Here is a 14,614-nt window from a genome sequence, read left to right on the forward strand (position 1 = left end):
GGGTGAGGAGGGTTTATCCCCATGCCCTCCCCCGGGCACCACACCCATGAGGGTGCTCCTTCTCCATCTTTCCTACCTATCCATGATTATAGCTCTCTGCAGTCATGGTACCACCCAGAACTACACTGACCCAGTCCGTGTAATGTGGCCACACTGTAAATAGGTCCTTTCCTAAAAACCCATGTAGGGGTGCCATCTGGACCCTGCCTGGACTTACTCAATCTGACCTCCATTTCATTGCACCCTGGGGGAGAGGGCCCTTTCCTTCCCATTTTGCAAACAAAGAAACTGAGGTTCAAAAAGTTGACTAACTAACCAAGGACATGCAGCCCACACAGGCTGGAGTTGGAGTCTGGGCTCTGACAGGTGACAGGTGACCACTCCGGGGTGCTCTGCAGCCCCAACACCCAGCTGAGAAGCCAGCGTTGAGGGGGCAGCAGATCCAGCTCCCTACTGTCTCCTTCCCTGCTGCTTCTGGGAGGACTAGGCAGCTTCCTGATCCTTCTGGGTCTCAAGGGTTCCTACCCAAGAATACACAGCATTATGGCCTCCAGCACTGTGGTCTGCATTTCAATTCCTCCTCCATTTATTATCATTGCAATCTCTGCAGGGCAGAGGCTTGGGGGGACTTTCCCTGGCCTAGGGTCAAAGAGCAGGTGGGAGGGCCATCATCACATGTAACCACCCACTGGCTGCACACCTCCCAAGCCCTTCTGGTAGGGAAGCAGCTGTGGTCTGTGTTCAGTCACTATGTCCCTCCACACACACTTAACCATGTGGCCGCAGGCTCTCCCTGAATACCTAAATCTCTTGACTAGCTGTGGATAAATTGCTTTACCTCTTTCTGCCTCAGTTTTTTGATTCGTAAAATGGAGATCATGGTACTTTCCCCAGATCCTTGTGAGAATTAAATTACTTAATATGGGTCAAGTCCTTACGATGTGCTTGTCAGGGTTATTAATATTGCTGTTGTTTTTATTGTTATTATTTTTCAACTTACCGAAATTCTCTCCCCCCCAGATGTCCATTTGGGCATCATATTTTCCCAAGTGGTTAAACCAAGACTTGTCAATCACAAAGATTCCTCCAGCTATGACAGGTGTCCTGGGGGCAAAGAGAGAGAAGAGGCAACTGTGAGCTGCAGAAGCCAGGAGCCCTTTAAATAGCCCCAGGACCCAAGGCCACTTGACCCAAGTCCCTGCCTGCAGAGTCACTGTGGCAGGATGTCTGACTGGCTCTCTGGCCCCTCCTCTCAGTCCCTGCAGGGCTCAAGCACCCAGAAGAGAGCTGGCACCAAGACTGTGTACCCTCAGGAGCCCTGGTGACCGGTCTGTCCTCCCAAGTACCTCCCAGTTCCCAGACCCCTGGCCCAGGGAGAAAGGGGACTCCTCAGAGTTCATGGCAGCCCTGACCTTATGGGTCTGGTGGGGTCTGTCCGGGTCATCTTCTGCTCCAGAGGGATCTGCTCCCACTTGAAATGCAGGCTCCAGTCGAATCCTAAGGGACAGAGCAGGGTGAGGACAGGCTTAGGGCAGAGCTAACCTGCTTACCCCCTCACTCTGCCACCCCCCAGAGTCTCCCTTGATCAGAGCCCAGTGGTAGAGGCTCTTCATGCAGTCACTCCCTCATTCAGAAGGTGACAAGCCCCTGACTTCCTGGGGTTTACAATCTGCTGATCAGACAGACACCCCAAAGGTAAATAGATAAGGGTTCTGTACACCAGTCGGGGTGAAAAGTACTTCAAAAAGAAAATAAAGGCCAAGCACCATGGAGCACGCCTCTAATCCCAGCGACTCACGAGGCTGAGGCAGGATCACAAGTTCAAGTCCAGCCTCAGCAATGTAATGAGACCCTATTTCAGACTTTTTAAAAAAATAAATCAAAAGGGCTGGGGATATGGATCAGTGGTAAAGCATAAAGCACCCCTGGGTTCAATGCCCAGTACCTCAACCCCCAAAACAAAGGTAGCCAGCAAAGGTTCTCTGAAGAGGAACCTGAATGAAGGGTGGATCCATGAAGATATCCTGGAAGAGGGAATTCCAGCCAGGGCAGCAGCAAGCGCCAGGGCACTGGGGTGATTTTCCAAAGGGGAGATGTCTGGCCCCTCAGAACCCCACCAGCCCCAAGATCTAGCTAATGGTTAAATCCATTATTTGGAGTACTGGCCCCACAGAAGAAATCCACTATGGCCCCCAGCTCTTCTCTAGACCAGTGGTGGTCAGGAACTTTCTGCAGTGGTATACTTGTTTTATATCAGCACGAATGTGGTAGCCAGGACCTCATGTGGCTGTTGAGCACTTGAAATGTGGCTGCAACAACTGATAAACTGAATCATCAGTTTAAGTCTTAGTTTATTTTAATTAATTTAAACTTTAACAGCTAAATGGGGCTATTATCTATTATGTGGGACAGTATAGTGCCAGTCTAGACCAGAGTGTTCCAAAAGAAATATACTGCAAGCCACAAACCTAAGCCACAGACATAATTTAAAATGTTCTAGGAACCATATCAAAATATAAGAACATATGAAGTTAATTTGAATAAAATAGTCATAATGCAATACATCCAAACTAATATCATTGCAACCTATAAAAAATAAAAAATACTAATGACATATTTTACATTCTTTCATACTGTGTCTTGGAAACTCCAACTGCCGCAGTCTGTTTTTTTTTTTTTGCTTATAGCACATCTCAGTTCCAACTCATCAGTTTTCAAAATGAGCCACTTTTCAAGAGCTCAATAGCCAAATGTGGCCGACAGCCACTATATCACACAGCCAGGCCTTGGCCACCTCTGGGGTGTACGTGTCAGGAATTCATGCAAGGCTTAGAGCTCCCCCTCCCTTACCCTAGAGACAGCTGTCCCATAGTGGCCTTCTGCCAGGACCTGTGGCCATGGTGTCTGGGCTGGCAGCATTTGGAAAGGATGTGCCAGTGCTTGGGGAGGGGAGATGAGTGACTAGCCCGGCTCTATCACTGATTGTTCCAGAAACTTGCAACTGCCAGCTCAGGCCCTTTGCCCTTGTACCCAGGGCTCCATCCAAACCCTCTTGATTTTATCTTTGCAAGGAAGGGTTGGGGTGGTGCAAGACTCTGGCATGGCTGGGAAGAGCTCCAACCCAGGACTCTGTCTGCCCTCACCTGCCTCTTTTCAGACCTCGAGCCCCTTCCCTGGGGGCAGGACCCACCTCCACGAAGATCAGCAGATGCTGCCAGGTAGGCAAAATTATCCAGACTGATGACATCAATGATGGGACTCACTACACGGGTGTGGTCCTAGGAAGGGGGTGTGAGATGGTGTGAGATCCTCTGCAAAAAGAGGGGGAAAAAAAAAAAGGCCCAGGCCCCTGCTCTGGGAAGAAGGTCTCCTTGGACATGGGGTAGTCAGTCCAGACCCATCCCAGAACCCTGACAGGCTCCTAGGAGCTGTGTGCATCTTCACACCAGGCTCCTAGAAGGTCCCTCCTGGGTCCCTAGGGCACCATGCTCCCTGGCCTCTTCCTGTCCCATCATTTCAAGGCTGCTGGGATCTCGCCTCCCTGACTGCTACCAGCTGAAAGATTTCTTCCTCTTTCAAGCTGCTCTCACCATCAGTGTGAGACAGTGTCCTAACTCCTGGGACAGTGACTCAGATGCTGTGTGAGCTGGCCCTCCTGTTACTGGTTGAGCAGGACTTTTGTTTACTGCCACCTACCACGGGACATGTTCTGGGTGAGTCTTCCCAGTTGGACCACCAGCAACTTGAGGGCAGGGATCCTAGGATCCCCAGGTAAGTGGGGACAGGTGTCACTCCTCTCAGGCCACATCCAGTACAAGGTAAGGCTGGCCACTCCCTGCACCCCCCAGAATCCAAGTCCAACTGCAAAACACCCGTGAGTACTGTGGGCTTTGCTGTTTTGTGGGAGAGGTGGGATTACCTCGTAAAACTCAGGCAAAGCTCTCAACACTTTCTCTTAAACCACATTCAAAACTTAGTCACACTTTGCAGCCCCCTTTGTGTCTTGCTCTCCAGGGGCGCCACAGAGCAGCACCTCTTTTTCCCCCTCTTCTCTTTACCTACTCTGCTTTCACCCTCAAATCTCTCTTGTCCCTAACTTGTGCTCCAGCCCCACGCCTCAGTTCCCATGCCCTCAGGATAATGAAAACCTAGGGAGGGGGCTGATCAGGGGAGATTGTCCCATTGCCTATCTGTGCTGAGGGGTGAAAAGTGCTGTAAAAAGAAAATAAAGACCAGGCTTTGTGGAGCACACCTGTCATCCCAGCGACTCAGGAGGCTGAGACAGGAGGATTGCAAGTTCAAGGCCAGCCTCAGTGATTTAGTGAGACCCTGTTTCAACATTTAAAAACGAAGTCAGCCTCACTGCTTCCTACTCATAGACATCTCTGTGCAGAGACAGAATTCACATGCCCTAATCTCACAGTTTGAAAGTGTCCAGTTCAGTGGTCTTTAGTACGTCCAACCATCACCACCGGCTAGTTCCAGCACATTTCATCACCCCAATAGGAAACGTTAATCTACTTTTTATTTCTATGAATGTGCTTATTCTAGACAGTTCCTATAAATGGAATCATACAATATGCGTGCTTTCGTGACAAGCTTTCACTTCACACAAGGTTTTCAAAGTTCATTCATGTTGTACCACACAGATGCACTGCATGTGTTTTTCTGGCTGGATGATATTCCACCACAGACACACCACATTTTATGTGTCTAGTATTCAGATGATAGGGTTCTCTATCTTTTGGCCATTCTGAATACTGTCACTCTGAACACTTGTGTGTAAGTTTTTATGTGGATGTAGTTTTTGTTTCCATGTGGAACTGCTAGGAATTCTATTTAAATTTGGGGGGGAACTGACGGACTGTTTTCTAAAGTGGCTGCATTATTGTACCTTCCTGCCAACAATATCTGAGGGCTCCCTTTATCCATGTCCTTGCCTGCCCTTGCTAGTGTACCTCTTTTTGATTGTAGCCATCCTAGTAGCTATGAAGTGGGATCTCGTTATGGCTTAGACTTGTATTTCCTGAATGACTAATAAAGTTGAACATCTTTTCATGGGCTCATTGTGTATCTTCCTTGAAGAAATGTCTATTCAAATACGTTGTCCATTTTTTTTTTTAAATTGGGCTATTTGTCCTCTTATAGTTGAATTGTAACTGCCTTATCCTTCTTCGCCATCTGTCCAAATCCTCCCACTCTGGAGAACAGCAAGCACATGGAAGGAGCCCCTACCCTCCCCTCCCGTTGAGAGCTCAGCCTCTCCTGCCTCCTTCCAGGGCTTCCCAACCTGACCACGAGCTCCCCCTCTCTCAGGAGAAGAGTAACACCATTCACAGAGGGACCTTCCTCGCTCACCCAGGCTTCCATCCAATGTGGTTCTCGCGACAGCCCATGGGACAGACATGACAGTCACCCTTGCTTTCAGATGAGAAAGCCCGATGCTGTGAAGTCTCTCAGAGGGGAAGCAGATCTATGAGGCTTCCCACAATGCCTGCCCGACATCACAGACGGTTCCCTCCGTCCCAAAGGACACTCAGCTGCCCCGGAAACACACAGCTCACCTCCTTCACCCGCTGCAGCATGGGCTGCAGCCACTCCGTGTTCACTTCGCAGTGGCTATCCAGAAAGGTGAGGATGGCAGCTGCGGCCACATCTGCCCCTCGAACTCGGGATCGGATCAGCCCTGCAAAGGGAGAGGACAGCAGCGCTTGACACCAGAACTGAGCCAATGTGCTGCCCAGGGCCCTCGGCCCCTATGGGCATAGGCTCTCTGAGGTATTGCCAGTGGCCTTCCTTCTGCACATCTGTTCGCTTCCTCCTTACCCTTTCTTCCTCTCTTCCATCCATCACCTGTCATTGTTCAAGGTCACTCCCTGAGCACCCTCCATACACCAGACAATGCCGTTAGGTTAGAGTGTAATGAGTGGAAAATACGATAAAGTGTGGGTTGAGACTGAGGGGGAACTAGAGCACAAAGCCTCTTCCACCTGGGGACATCTGGGCAGGCCTCTCCAGGCACACCACCAAGTGTGACATGGAGAGAATCTTCTAGATTGTAACAGGCTTGAGTTTGTGTGCCAACCCCTTCACTCACTTTCAGCATGTTATTTAGCCTCTCTGAGTCTCAGTTTTCTTATCTATGAGATTCAGAAAGATACACTGACTCCTGCCTGTCAGGAGGAACCAAGATGACAAGGGGAGAGCCCAGCGCCTGGGGGACCTACGCATGTTAGGTTCCGCTGTTCCATCCCCATCCCATGACAGTCTCACCAATGGCTCACTGACTGGCAAAGAATGGCCTTGCTTCTGGCAGCTTCCTGCTCAGGGCTGAGGACCTGTCTGGTCAGGAGAGAGGAAGTCCAGTTGGTCCTGCCCTTGCCAGAGTAGCCATCCATGTCCTGTGAGCTGTGAGAAAGAAGGGCCTCACTCTAAGACCTCTGAATACAATCACTTTTTGGAGAGATGTCCCTGGCCACACCTCTCTCCAGCCTCTATCTATCAAACCAGCCACCCATCTTTCCAAAAGCCTATTAGTAGGCTAAGGCAAGAGAAATGCAAGTTCATGTTTGAGGTCAGCTTCAGCAACTAAGCAAAACAAAATAAAAAGGGCCGGGGATGTAGCTCAGAGGAGAACCCTCTTGGGTTCAATCCCCACAACTGGAAAAAAATAATCTGCAGCCTCCACAGGCTGATGGCCCCTAAAATGCAGTGGTTTGGGAAACATTTCTCTTTGGTTACTTCTATGACAGTTTGAAGTCCTCCCTCATCAATATCCCCATGGCCCCTTGGCCTGACGGGTCTTAAGTTACCCATCACATTCCCCTCTCACTCTCAAATCATCAGTGGCTCCCAGCAATAGGCTCCTTCCCTTCCCAACTCTAAATGCTCTCTTATGGCTTCCAAGGCTTTTTTTGTTGTTGTTATTGTTTGTTTATTTGTTTTTGGTACCAGGTATTAAACCCAGGGATGCTTAACCACTGAGCCACATCCCCAGCCCTTTTAAAAAATATTTTATTTAGAGACAGGGTCTCGCTGAGTTGCGTAGGGCCTCACTAAGTTGCTGAGGCTGGCCTTGAACTCACGATCCTCTTGTCTCAGTCTCCTGAGCCACAGGGATTACAGGCGTGGGCCACGATGCCTGGCCCAACATTTTTGACATCAAAATTCACTGTTCTTTCCCCACTATGGACCAGGACTGGATTCTCACAGGAAGGAGAATCCAGGAAGCAGGGGGAGAGGACAAGAAGCTGGCCTTTGAGTAGACTCCTGGGGTTAGAATCCTGGATCCTCCATTCATCACCTTGGGCAAATTACAGAACCACCTGAAACCTCAGCTTCCCTGTCTAAAACATGGGGACAACAGGGCATTATGAGGATGGGATGTGACAGCATAGGCTCCGTGAAGGCCTGGCATGGGTGAGCACCACACACGTATGCATCCCGCGCCTGCACCACTCCCAAGCCAGGCATGCCCTCCTCTGCTCCCTTCCTGGGTCTCACAGGCCCAACACCCTCCTCAGGCCACCCCTGCACAGAAGCCTCTTGCTTTCCCACCTCCACATTATCCGACTATAACCAGCCTGTGTGGTGGTGATTTCTGACTCTTGGCCACACACTAACCCCTCGAAGGGCCTGGACCATGCTTTGTACTTCTCATGTGTCCCCTGAGGGCTGAGCACGATGCTATGCTGTCACTGGTGTTCCCAAACACCTCTGGATTCAAGGTGAGTTCACAGCTACTTTATCCTCCCTTCAGTTTTCTCAAAGCCCCTTCCGTTCCATCCTTACAGCCTCCTTCCAAGGCAGAAAGAGCGCCATCACTGCCCTGCTTCTCAGAAGGAACAATGGAAGCATCCAGAAGGATGGCAAGGTGCCTAGGTTGTGCTGTGACAGGGCTGACTGGCGATAGAAGGAGGGTCCTCTGCAGACCCTGGTCCCAGCTGTCAGGAAGGGAGCAGGACCACACTGGCTTGGATGACATGGTACCCAGAGGGAGCTCACCAAGTCAGGTCCACGGTGGGACCTGAGGTCCAAGCACTTACCTTCCCGCCGGTCGTTTCGCAGGCACTTGACCTTGGGGATCCTAGTCAGGAGCACGCAATCTTCAGCTGAGGTGGAGGGAAGGAAGGCAGGTTCATTCAGATATGGGCATCAGACCACAGTGGTTAGGCTGCCCTGGGGGCCATCCCATTCCAGTTGGGGAAAGGGGTGGGATAGGGAACGATGGAGGGCCATGGTCATCACTACTGGCCAAAGGACTGTCCTGTCCCTAGACCCAGACAGGAATGCCTGAACCTATGACATCAGTTCAACCCCACCCCAGGGAGTGCCAGAGAGCACCAGCAATGGGCAATGGCCCAGCTCTCAAATCTACTCTTTTTTGCAGTACTGGGATTTGAACCCAGGAGGTTGTTGTGGTTGTTGTTGTTGTTGTTATTGTTTTTACCACTGATCTACATCTCTAGCTTTTTTTTTTTTTTGGTGCTTGGGATTTGAACACAGGGCCTCATGCATGCCAGGCAAGCACTTTACCACTGAACCACATCCCCAGCCCCAGCCTTTTCATTTTGAAGCAGGGTCTTGCTAATTTGCAGAGGCTGTCCTTGAATTTGCAATCCTCCTGCCTCAGCCTCCTGAGTGACTGGGATTACAGTTGTGTGCCACCATGCCTGTCCTTGGCCCAATTCTCATAGACCTAGAAAGAAGGGGCGCTCTTCTGCATGTTGGCTTAGAATTATGAAGAATGTTATTTATATTGTTTCCATTGTTTGAAACATGTCATGTCACTGGGGTCCCATCCAAAGCAGCAACACTTTCCCCCTCTTTTGGCACCAGGGCTGGGAGGGCTCCTAGAAAGACCAAGGATCTCAGGTGTTGGCAAAGAGATCAGTGTGCCAGGCCAGGCCAGGCCTAAGAGAGCTTGCCTGGGCATCCTGGGGGAACGGGCGGGGTGGGGTGTGGATGGGTGCAGACAGGAAGGTGTATACTCACGGTCTGAACTGAAGTCATCCACTAAGATGATCTCCTGGATCAAGTTGGCAGGAGTTCGGTTCAGGACACTGGAGCAGCAATGGGGACAGAGACAAGAGTCTGAATTTGGGGCGACCTCCTATTTATACCTCCCAATGCATGGGGTTCTCCCACCACCCAGCTCTAGGACCTGCACATCGGTCATGGGCAACTGCTTGCTAACTCCCTGGGCTCCTGGAAGAGCTCTCTGAGCTTTTCTAAGGACCTGGTTGGCACTATTGCCTGGGCCCTCAGGGAACTGCTCTCGTCTGGGGGACTGCATTCATGGGGTCGTCAGGGCAGGAGCTACTTGAGCTGCCTGAGGCTCACCAAACCACCCTGGGAGCCCAGCTGGATGGAGCTGCCTGTTTGGAAGGCTGGCAAGACTCCTGCTGGCCCCAAGGTCATTCTCAAGGAGCTCCTGCACCCCTGCCCTTCCTCTGTCCCTCTTCTGCCCCCCTTGTCTGGGAAGGGACACCCAAGTTTCTTTAATCCATGGGATACCACTGAGCACTCCTTTCTGAATCCCATTCTTGTCTAAGTTCATTGAGGAAATGGGTCGAGAGCAGATTGAACTTGACGGTAAGACCAGGTTTAGGAGGACAGAGGGACACCTTTCTCTGATTCACCAACAGGGACCTATGGGGCTTGCCCCGCCCACACACCTCTGGAGGCCTCTGTTCATCCCTGCCTCCCTCTGCTCCCACCCCCTGCATTTCTGCCCTCACCCTGGACACCTGACCTTGTCTTCGACTCCTTGTTAGACTCCTGGGATCTCTCTGACCCCCATACACACTAGCCCCAGCTTCCTGGAAGGACAGGATTCATCCTCCCAGTGCTCACTGGTCTTCACATGGTCTCATCTCAATCTCAACGTCCTGCCCGGCCAGAGGCACCGCAGACCCCGGAGGCTTTGGGGGAACAGCACCAAGAAATGCAGGCGGTGGCTGGCCTTACCTCTTCACCGTGCGCAGGAGTGTGGAGCGGGCCTCATTGTGAAAGGTGATGATGATGCTGGTGGCTGGCAGGTCTAAGGAGTAGGACACCGAGGGACAACTGAAAATGGAGCAGGGAGGTCAGAGGCCAGCCATGGGGACATCCTCAGGCAGCCTCCATGTTTCTCTTTGTCCACTCTGTGCCCCTTACAATACTTCTGTGAGGCAGGGAAGGCAAGCCGGAAGCCAGGACACAGGCTCCCTGCCCATCCAGGCCATGCTCTAGCCCACACTGGCCCAACCCCCAGATGCCCCCTAGCCTGGGGTCCTAGGAGGGAAGCAGCAAGTTGGGGGCATCTCCAGGCCTGGAAGCTCCTAACCAAAGCCTGTTGGGAGGACTCCCTGCTGTTCAGGCCCCCTCTACACACACACACATTAGGCCCCAGGGCACTGCCTAGAGTCAAACAAAAAAACTGTCCCTGCAGATGGGGCAGTCTGGTGACACAACATAGGGGTACAGGATAAAATGGAAAACCATCTCCCTTTTGTCTTCTGGTCCCCTGCGGCTTCTTCCTTCCCACCTCAGGACATGTGGGAGGATCTGGGGAGGAATCACTCCCACCTGCCTAATGAGCATCCCTGTTCTGCCTGCGCACAGCACTGTGGGAGACACCAGGCAGGGGGCAGGCACCAGTGGCTCCAGGGGAAACCAGCCTCAGAGAGGACAAGAGCATCTCTGGCCACCCTGCTTCTACCCAGCTCTGCCATCCACAGACACATATTTTTGGACCACTGGCTCCCCGTCCTCAGGAAGGGGAGTTAGAAATCACCCTTCCTGCCAGCCTTCCCCCCTGGTGTTTATGCAGGCTCCTGGGCAGGCGGGAAGGCGACTGCCACCGCGGGTTTTCATAAGCGATCTTTATTACAATCTCTGTCTGACTATTCCAGCAGTGACTATTTTTTCATTACAGAATTCATCCCACGGATAGCAGCTTCCAGCCTGAATTCCCAGGCCCATTTCCTGCCCTGCAGAGCAGCCGGTCAGCCAGGCAGGAGTCCCACTAGCCTGGGTACCCATGGGAAAAATCCTTCAAGGCTCTAAAATAATTCTCCTTGAGAAAGATGTGAGGCAGCCATGGGGGAGGGACTTTCTCTCTGTCCCTGAGAAGTCATGCTTCCCAAGTGCTTGCTCCCAAATGCCTGCAGACTGGGGGACAGGAGTGGACATGGCTAGCTGAGAAGGGGCATGAGGGCACCCAGCCTCCTGGCACTGACTTCCAGGGCCCCATTCTCTGTCCTTGTTCCCTGGTCATTAGGTGCCTCGGAAGGAGGAAATCTGGTAGCAATGCCTTTCTCTCCCTGAAGGGGGCACACCTACCCACATTCTATCTGGAGGGTGGACTTGAACTCCCACCACCCCTTGTATTCCTCTGAGATGTAGATCAGTGAGGATGGTACCCAGCTCCAGGGAGCCAGGACTAGCCAGATGGTTTGTCCCCTGTCCCTGCTTTGTCTGGCTGGTGGGATTTTCTCTGGAATCCTAGTGGATCTGTCTTGTGACAGTTTGGAGTCCAGTGGAAGCTGCCCCACAGCACAGGGGCTCCATCACGGGAGGCACAGTCCAGCCTCTGCTCACTCTATACACACACACACACACTTGCACACATGTGCATATGCACACATATACACCCTGATCCACCTCAGCTTTCAGAGAGGCCCTGGGGCAGCATATGGCACCTCACCAGTTCACCACTGCCTTGGATGTAAAGAGTCTTATTTTACAATGTTCATAGCCTTAATAAAGCCAATTCCTCGTTTTGTTTTTTTTTTTGGTCAAGACTGGTGATTGAACCCAGGAGCGGTTTACCACTGAGCTACATATCCAGTCCTTTTAAAATATAATTTATTTTGAAACAGTATCTCACTAAGTTGATAAGGTTGGCCTCAAACCTGCAATCCTCTTGCCTCAGCCTCCCAACTCACTGGGATTACAGGCATGAGTTATCTTGCCTAGCAGGCAATTCTTCCAATTTCTCAGTTAACATCTGAGAAGGTTGAGGGTGTGAATGAGCAAAGAGGGTGTGCAGAGATGATTCAGGCCAGCCCTCAAGTCACAGATGTGGGACAGCAGATCCTCCCAGCTGTAGGGACTAGACTAGGTCAGCCATGGCTAGGGCTCCTATAAAAGACCAAGAGGAGCTTCTTGCTAACCTCATCTGCAGTGCAGGTAGTCAGGAGGGAGGACTGCCCCAGGGATGACTGAGATAGGACTCCTGAGGCCTGGATTTGGCCATCAGACCTGAGTCGGGGACCTTGCCTAGTAGCAGGATTATTGACTTATTTGGTAGCATGAGGGGAAGCTGACAGTGCTGGGGTGACAGGACAGGAGGGCCAGGGCCCCTCAGCCCTGCATTCATCTCACCGTGCACAGGCTGGAGAGCCTCCAGACCTCAGGCATGCCTCCAAGAGTGACCAGGAAGGTTCGAGAACCAGTCCCCCTGCACCGTCATCTCTCACGCGTCCTTTGTGTTATGGAGTAGCTATTTCCAGAGTCACTCTCATCTACCCTCAAACTGGGGCCAGACAGAGGCCCATCCCATCTCTGTACCCAGAGATAGGTCCAATGCAGCTCCTGTTTGTCACTCAAAGCTGTGGGTGGGTGGTGGATCAGCAACAGTAACCTGGTGGCTCTGTCAAATGTCTGCATGGAGCACAGAGAAGGGCCTGGAATTAGCTGGAGTTGGTGAGGAACCTTCCCAGAGGAGAGGACCTTGAGCCAAGACTTGAAGGATATAGGTGGGGTGGGGGAGGCGCGTTCAGGCAGAGGAAGCCTCATGGTGAAAATGGGGAAGGAAGGAAAGAGGAGCATAGGATTTCAGGAACACTGAGTGCTGGGTGAGAGGGTGACTGGGAAGCGCTTCTGGCTGTTGCTGAGGAGGTGGGGCAGGCGGGCAGGAGGAAGAGAAGGGCTGTGGGGGGGACGGTCAGAGCACTCCGCTGTTTGCATGGAGCAGGGCTGGAGGCCCCATTTCAGCTGCCTGCTCACCTGTCTCCCAAGCCTCCCTGTGGTCCCCTGGCATGTCACTCTTGCTGGAATGCCAGATGAGATGCTGAGGGGCCTCCCTGGTCCCAGCTGGGGGGTTTCCATGACCTTCACTGACCCCGAGTAGGCCAACAGAATATGGGAGGCAGCAATGTAGCTGGGGTGTGGGTTTTTCAGTGTCTAAATCACTAGACTGAGACTGAGGGAATCTTCCTCATTTCTTAAGTGTACATAAATGAAAAAAAAAAAAAAAGCTGAACAATATTGGTCCTTTCTCAGCCTTTCTTTTTGGTCCACACAATGGAGGCCATACCTGTAATGGCGAGTGTCCCGGATGGGCCTGTCTGGGCTCAGCTTGTCACTCTCCAGCTGGTTGAAGGCGTGCTGCCTGTAGGGGTCCTCTCCGGCCTTCAGCTGCTTGGCTGACAAGTATGCCTTCTCATCAAAGCCTTTTGAGGGTGTTCCTGTCACCTGAGACGAAGGTCAGCATCAGAGGGGGTACAGGCAGGAGAGTTCCACCATGTGCTGGGTGCTTAATATATTGTCCAGGTGTTAGATAACTGCTTTACCTTATTTGTACCCTGGTTCTCCCCCATTGTACAGATGAGGAAACTGAGGCCAAAGAGACTTTTTAAAAAAGTGCCCCAGATAAGAGCTACTGAGTCATAGGTCTGGATTCAAACAGGTCATTCTGAATTTAAAACTCACACTCTCAACCAAAGCTCTCTGGAGAGGTATCTCTTAGGATACCTTGCCTCCCAAGACAAGGTATCCTAAGAGTATTAGAAATCAGAGTGGAGATTGCTAAGCACATTTCAGATTGACCCTCTCCTGGGATTAAGGTGGGCCTTCAAACTCCAGGACTTGGACACCTTACTGGGCTCGGCACAGAGGAGGTGCTCCATCCTTCAAACTCCAGGACTTGGACAAGCTGTTGCAGACGGAACTGCCCATAAAGACAAGCAAGCCCCCACAGGCTAATGCCAGAGCCACCAGAACTCAACGGACGACGCAGCTGCTCTGGGACTTTTGCTAGCTACTGAAGTGGTTCCACATCAGATCCACTGGGTCACTGGCAGTAAGTGCTGGGGAATGATGGATGACAGATGCCACAGCCCAGCTTCTCCCTCCTTAGCCACACCCTGCTCTGTGCTTCCAGAGTCCCCAGTGAGAGACACTGGGGAAAGACACACAGAGATGAATGGCTGGATGAATGCATCCTGACACCTTACTACTGGAACCAAACTTCTGACCAGATATTCCCCATGAAACCTCACCAACTGTGAGTGCATTCCAACTCCACCTCTTCTTCCCAATCAGCAGCCCTGGGCAGGAGCTCTGGGCCCCTGAGGAAGCCGGAAGAACAGTTAGAATCTTCCATTCACAGAACCCTAGCCTAAAGGAATGGTCCAGCAAGGCGGCTGGACCTGTTGCAGATGGGACCCCTGAGTGGAGAGATTCCCTTTTAGAAGGAGGCAGCTCAGAGTCCTCATGTCCCTCTAGAGTCTCACCCCCACCCTAGCAATTTTCTTGGCCAGGAAATGCTAAAGGTCTGGGGAGCTCCAACCTCCTAAACTGGGGCCCTCTGCAGGTTTGTCGTTGTTTTAAAAAATATTTTTATTTA

At 51.7% G+C, this 14,614-nt stretch overlaps 1 protein-coding gene across 1 annotated transcript in view; it reads right to left on the reverse strand.

Moving 5' to 3' along the window:
* The window catches only part of Galnt16 (polypeptide N-acetylgalactosaminyltransferase 16), a 93,139-nt gene that overhangs the window by 20,211 nt on the left and 58,314 nt on the right, over nucleotides 1–14,614 (reverse strand). The window contains exons 3-10 of the mRNA XM_046461762.2: nucleotides 13,304–13,461; nucleotides 9,970–10,068; nucleotides 8,995–9,062; nucleotides 8,046–8,111; nucleotides 5,565–5,686; nucleotides 3,191–3,278; nucleotides 1,413–1,497; nucleotides 1,001–1,104 (exon numbers count right to left, since the gene is read on the reverse strand). Of these exons, the coding sequence (XP_046317718.1) occupies nucleotides 1,001–1,104; nucleotides 1,413–1,497; nucleotides 3,191–3,278; nucleotides 5,565–5,686; nucleotides 8,046–8,111; nucleotides 8,995–9,062; nucleotides 9,970–10,068; nucleotides 13,304–13,461 (790 nt within the window). The remainder of the gene's footprint in view (nucleotides 1–1,000; nucleotides 1,105–1,412; nucleotides 1,498–3,190; nucleotides 3,279–5,564; nucleotides 5,687–8,045; nucleotides 8,112–8,994; nucleotides 9,063–9,969; nucleotides 10,069–13,303; nucleotides 13,462–14,614) is intronic.

This window comes from Marmota monax, unplaced genomic scaffold (genome assembly GCF_021218885.2).
Source record: "Marmota monax isolate L192 unplaced genomic scaffold, Marmota_monax_Labrador192_F-V1.1 WCK01_AAM20220418_F8-fsc00001, whole genome shotgun sequence".
In the NCBI taxonomy this organism is placed as follows: domain Eukaryota; kingdom Metazoa; phylum Chordata; class Mammalia; order Rodentia; family Sciuridae; genus Marmota; species Marmota monax.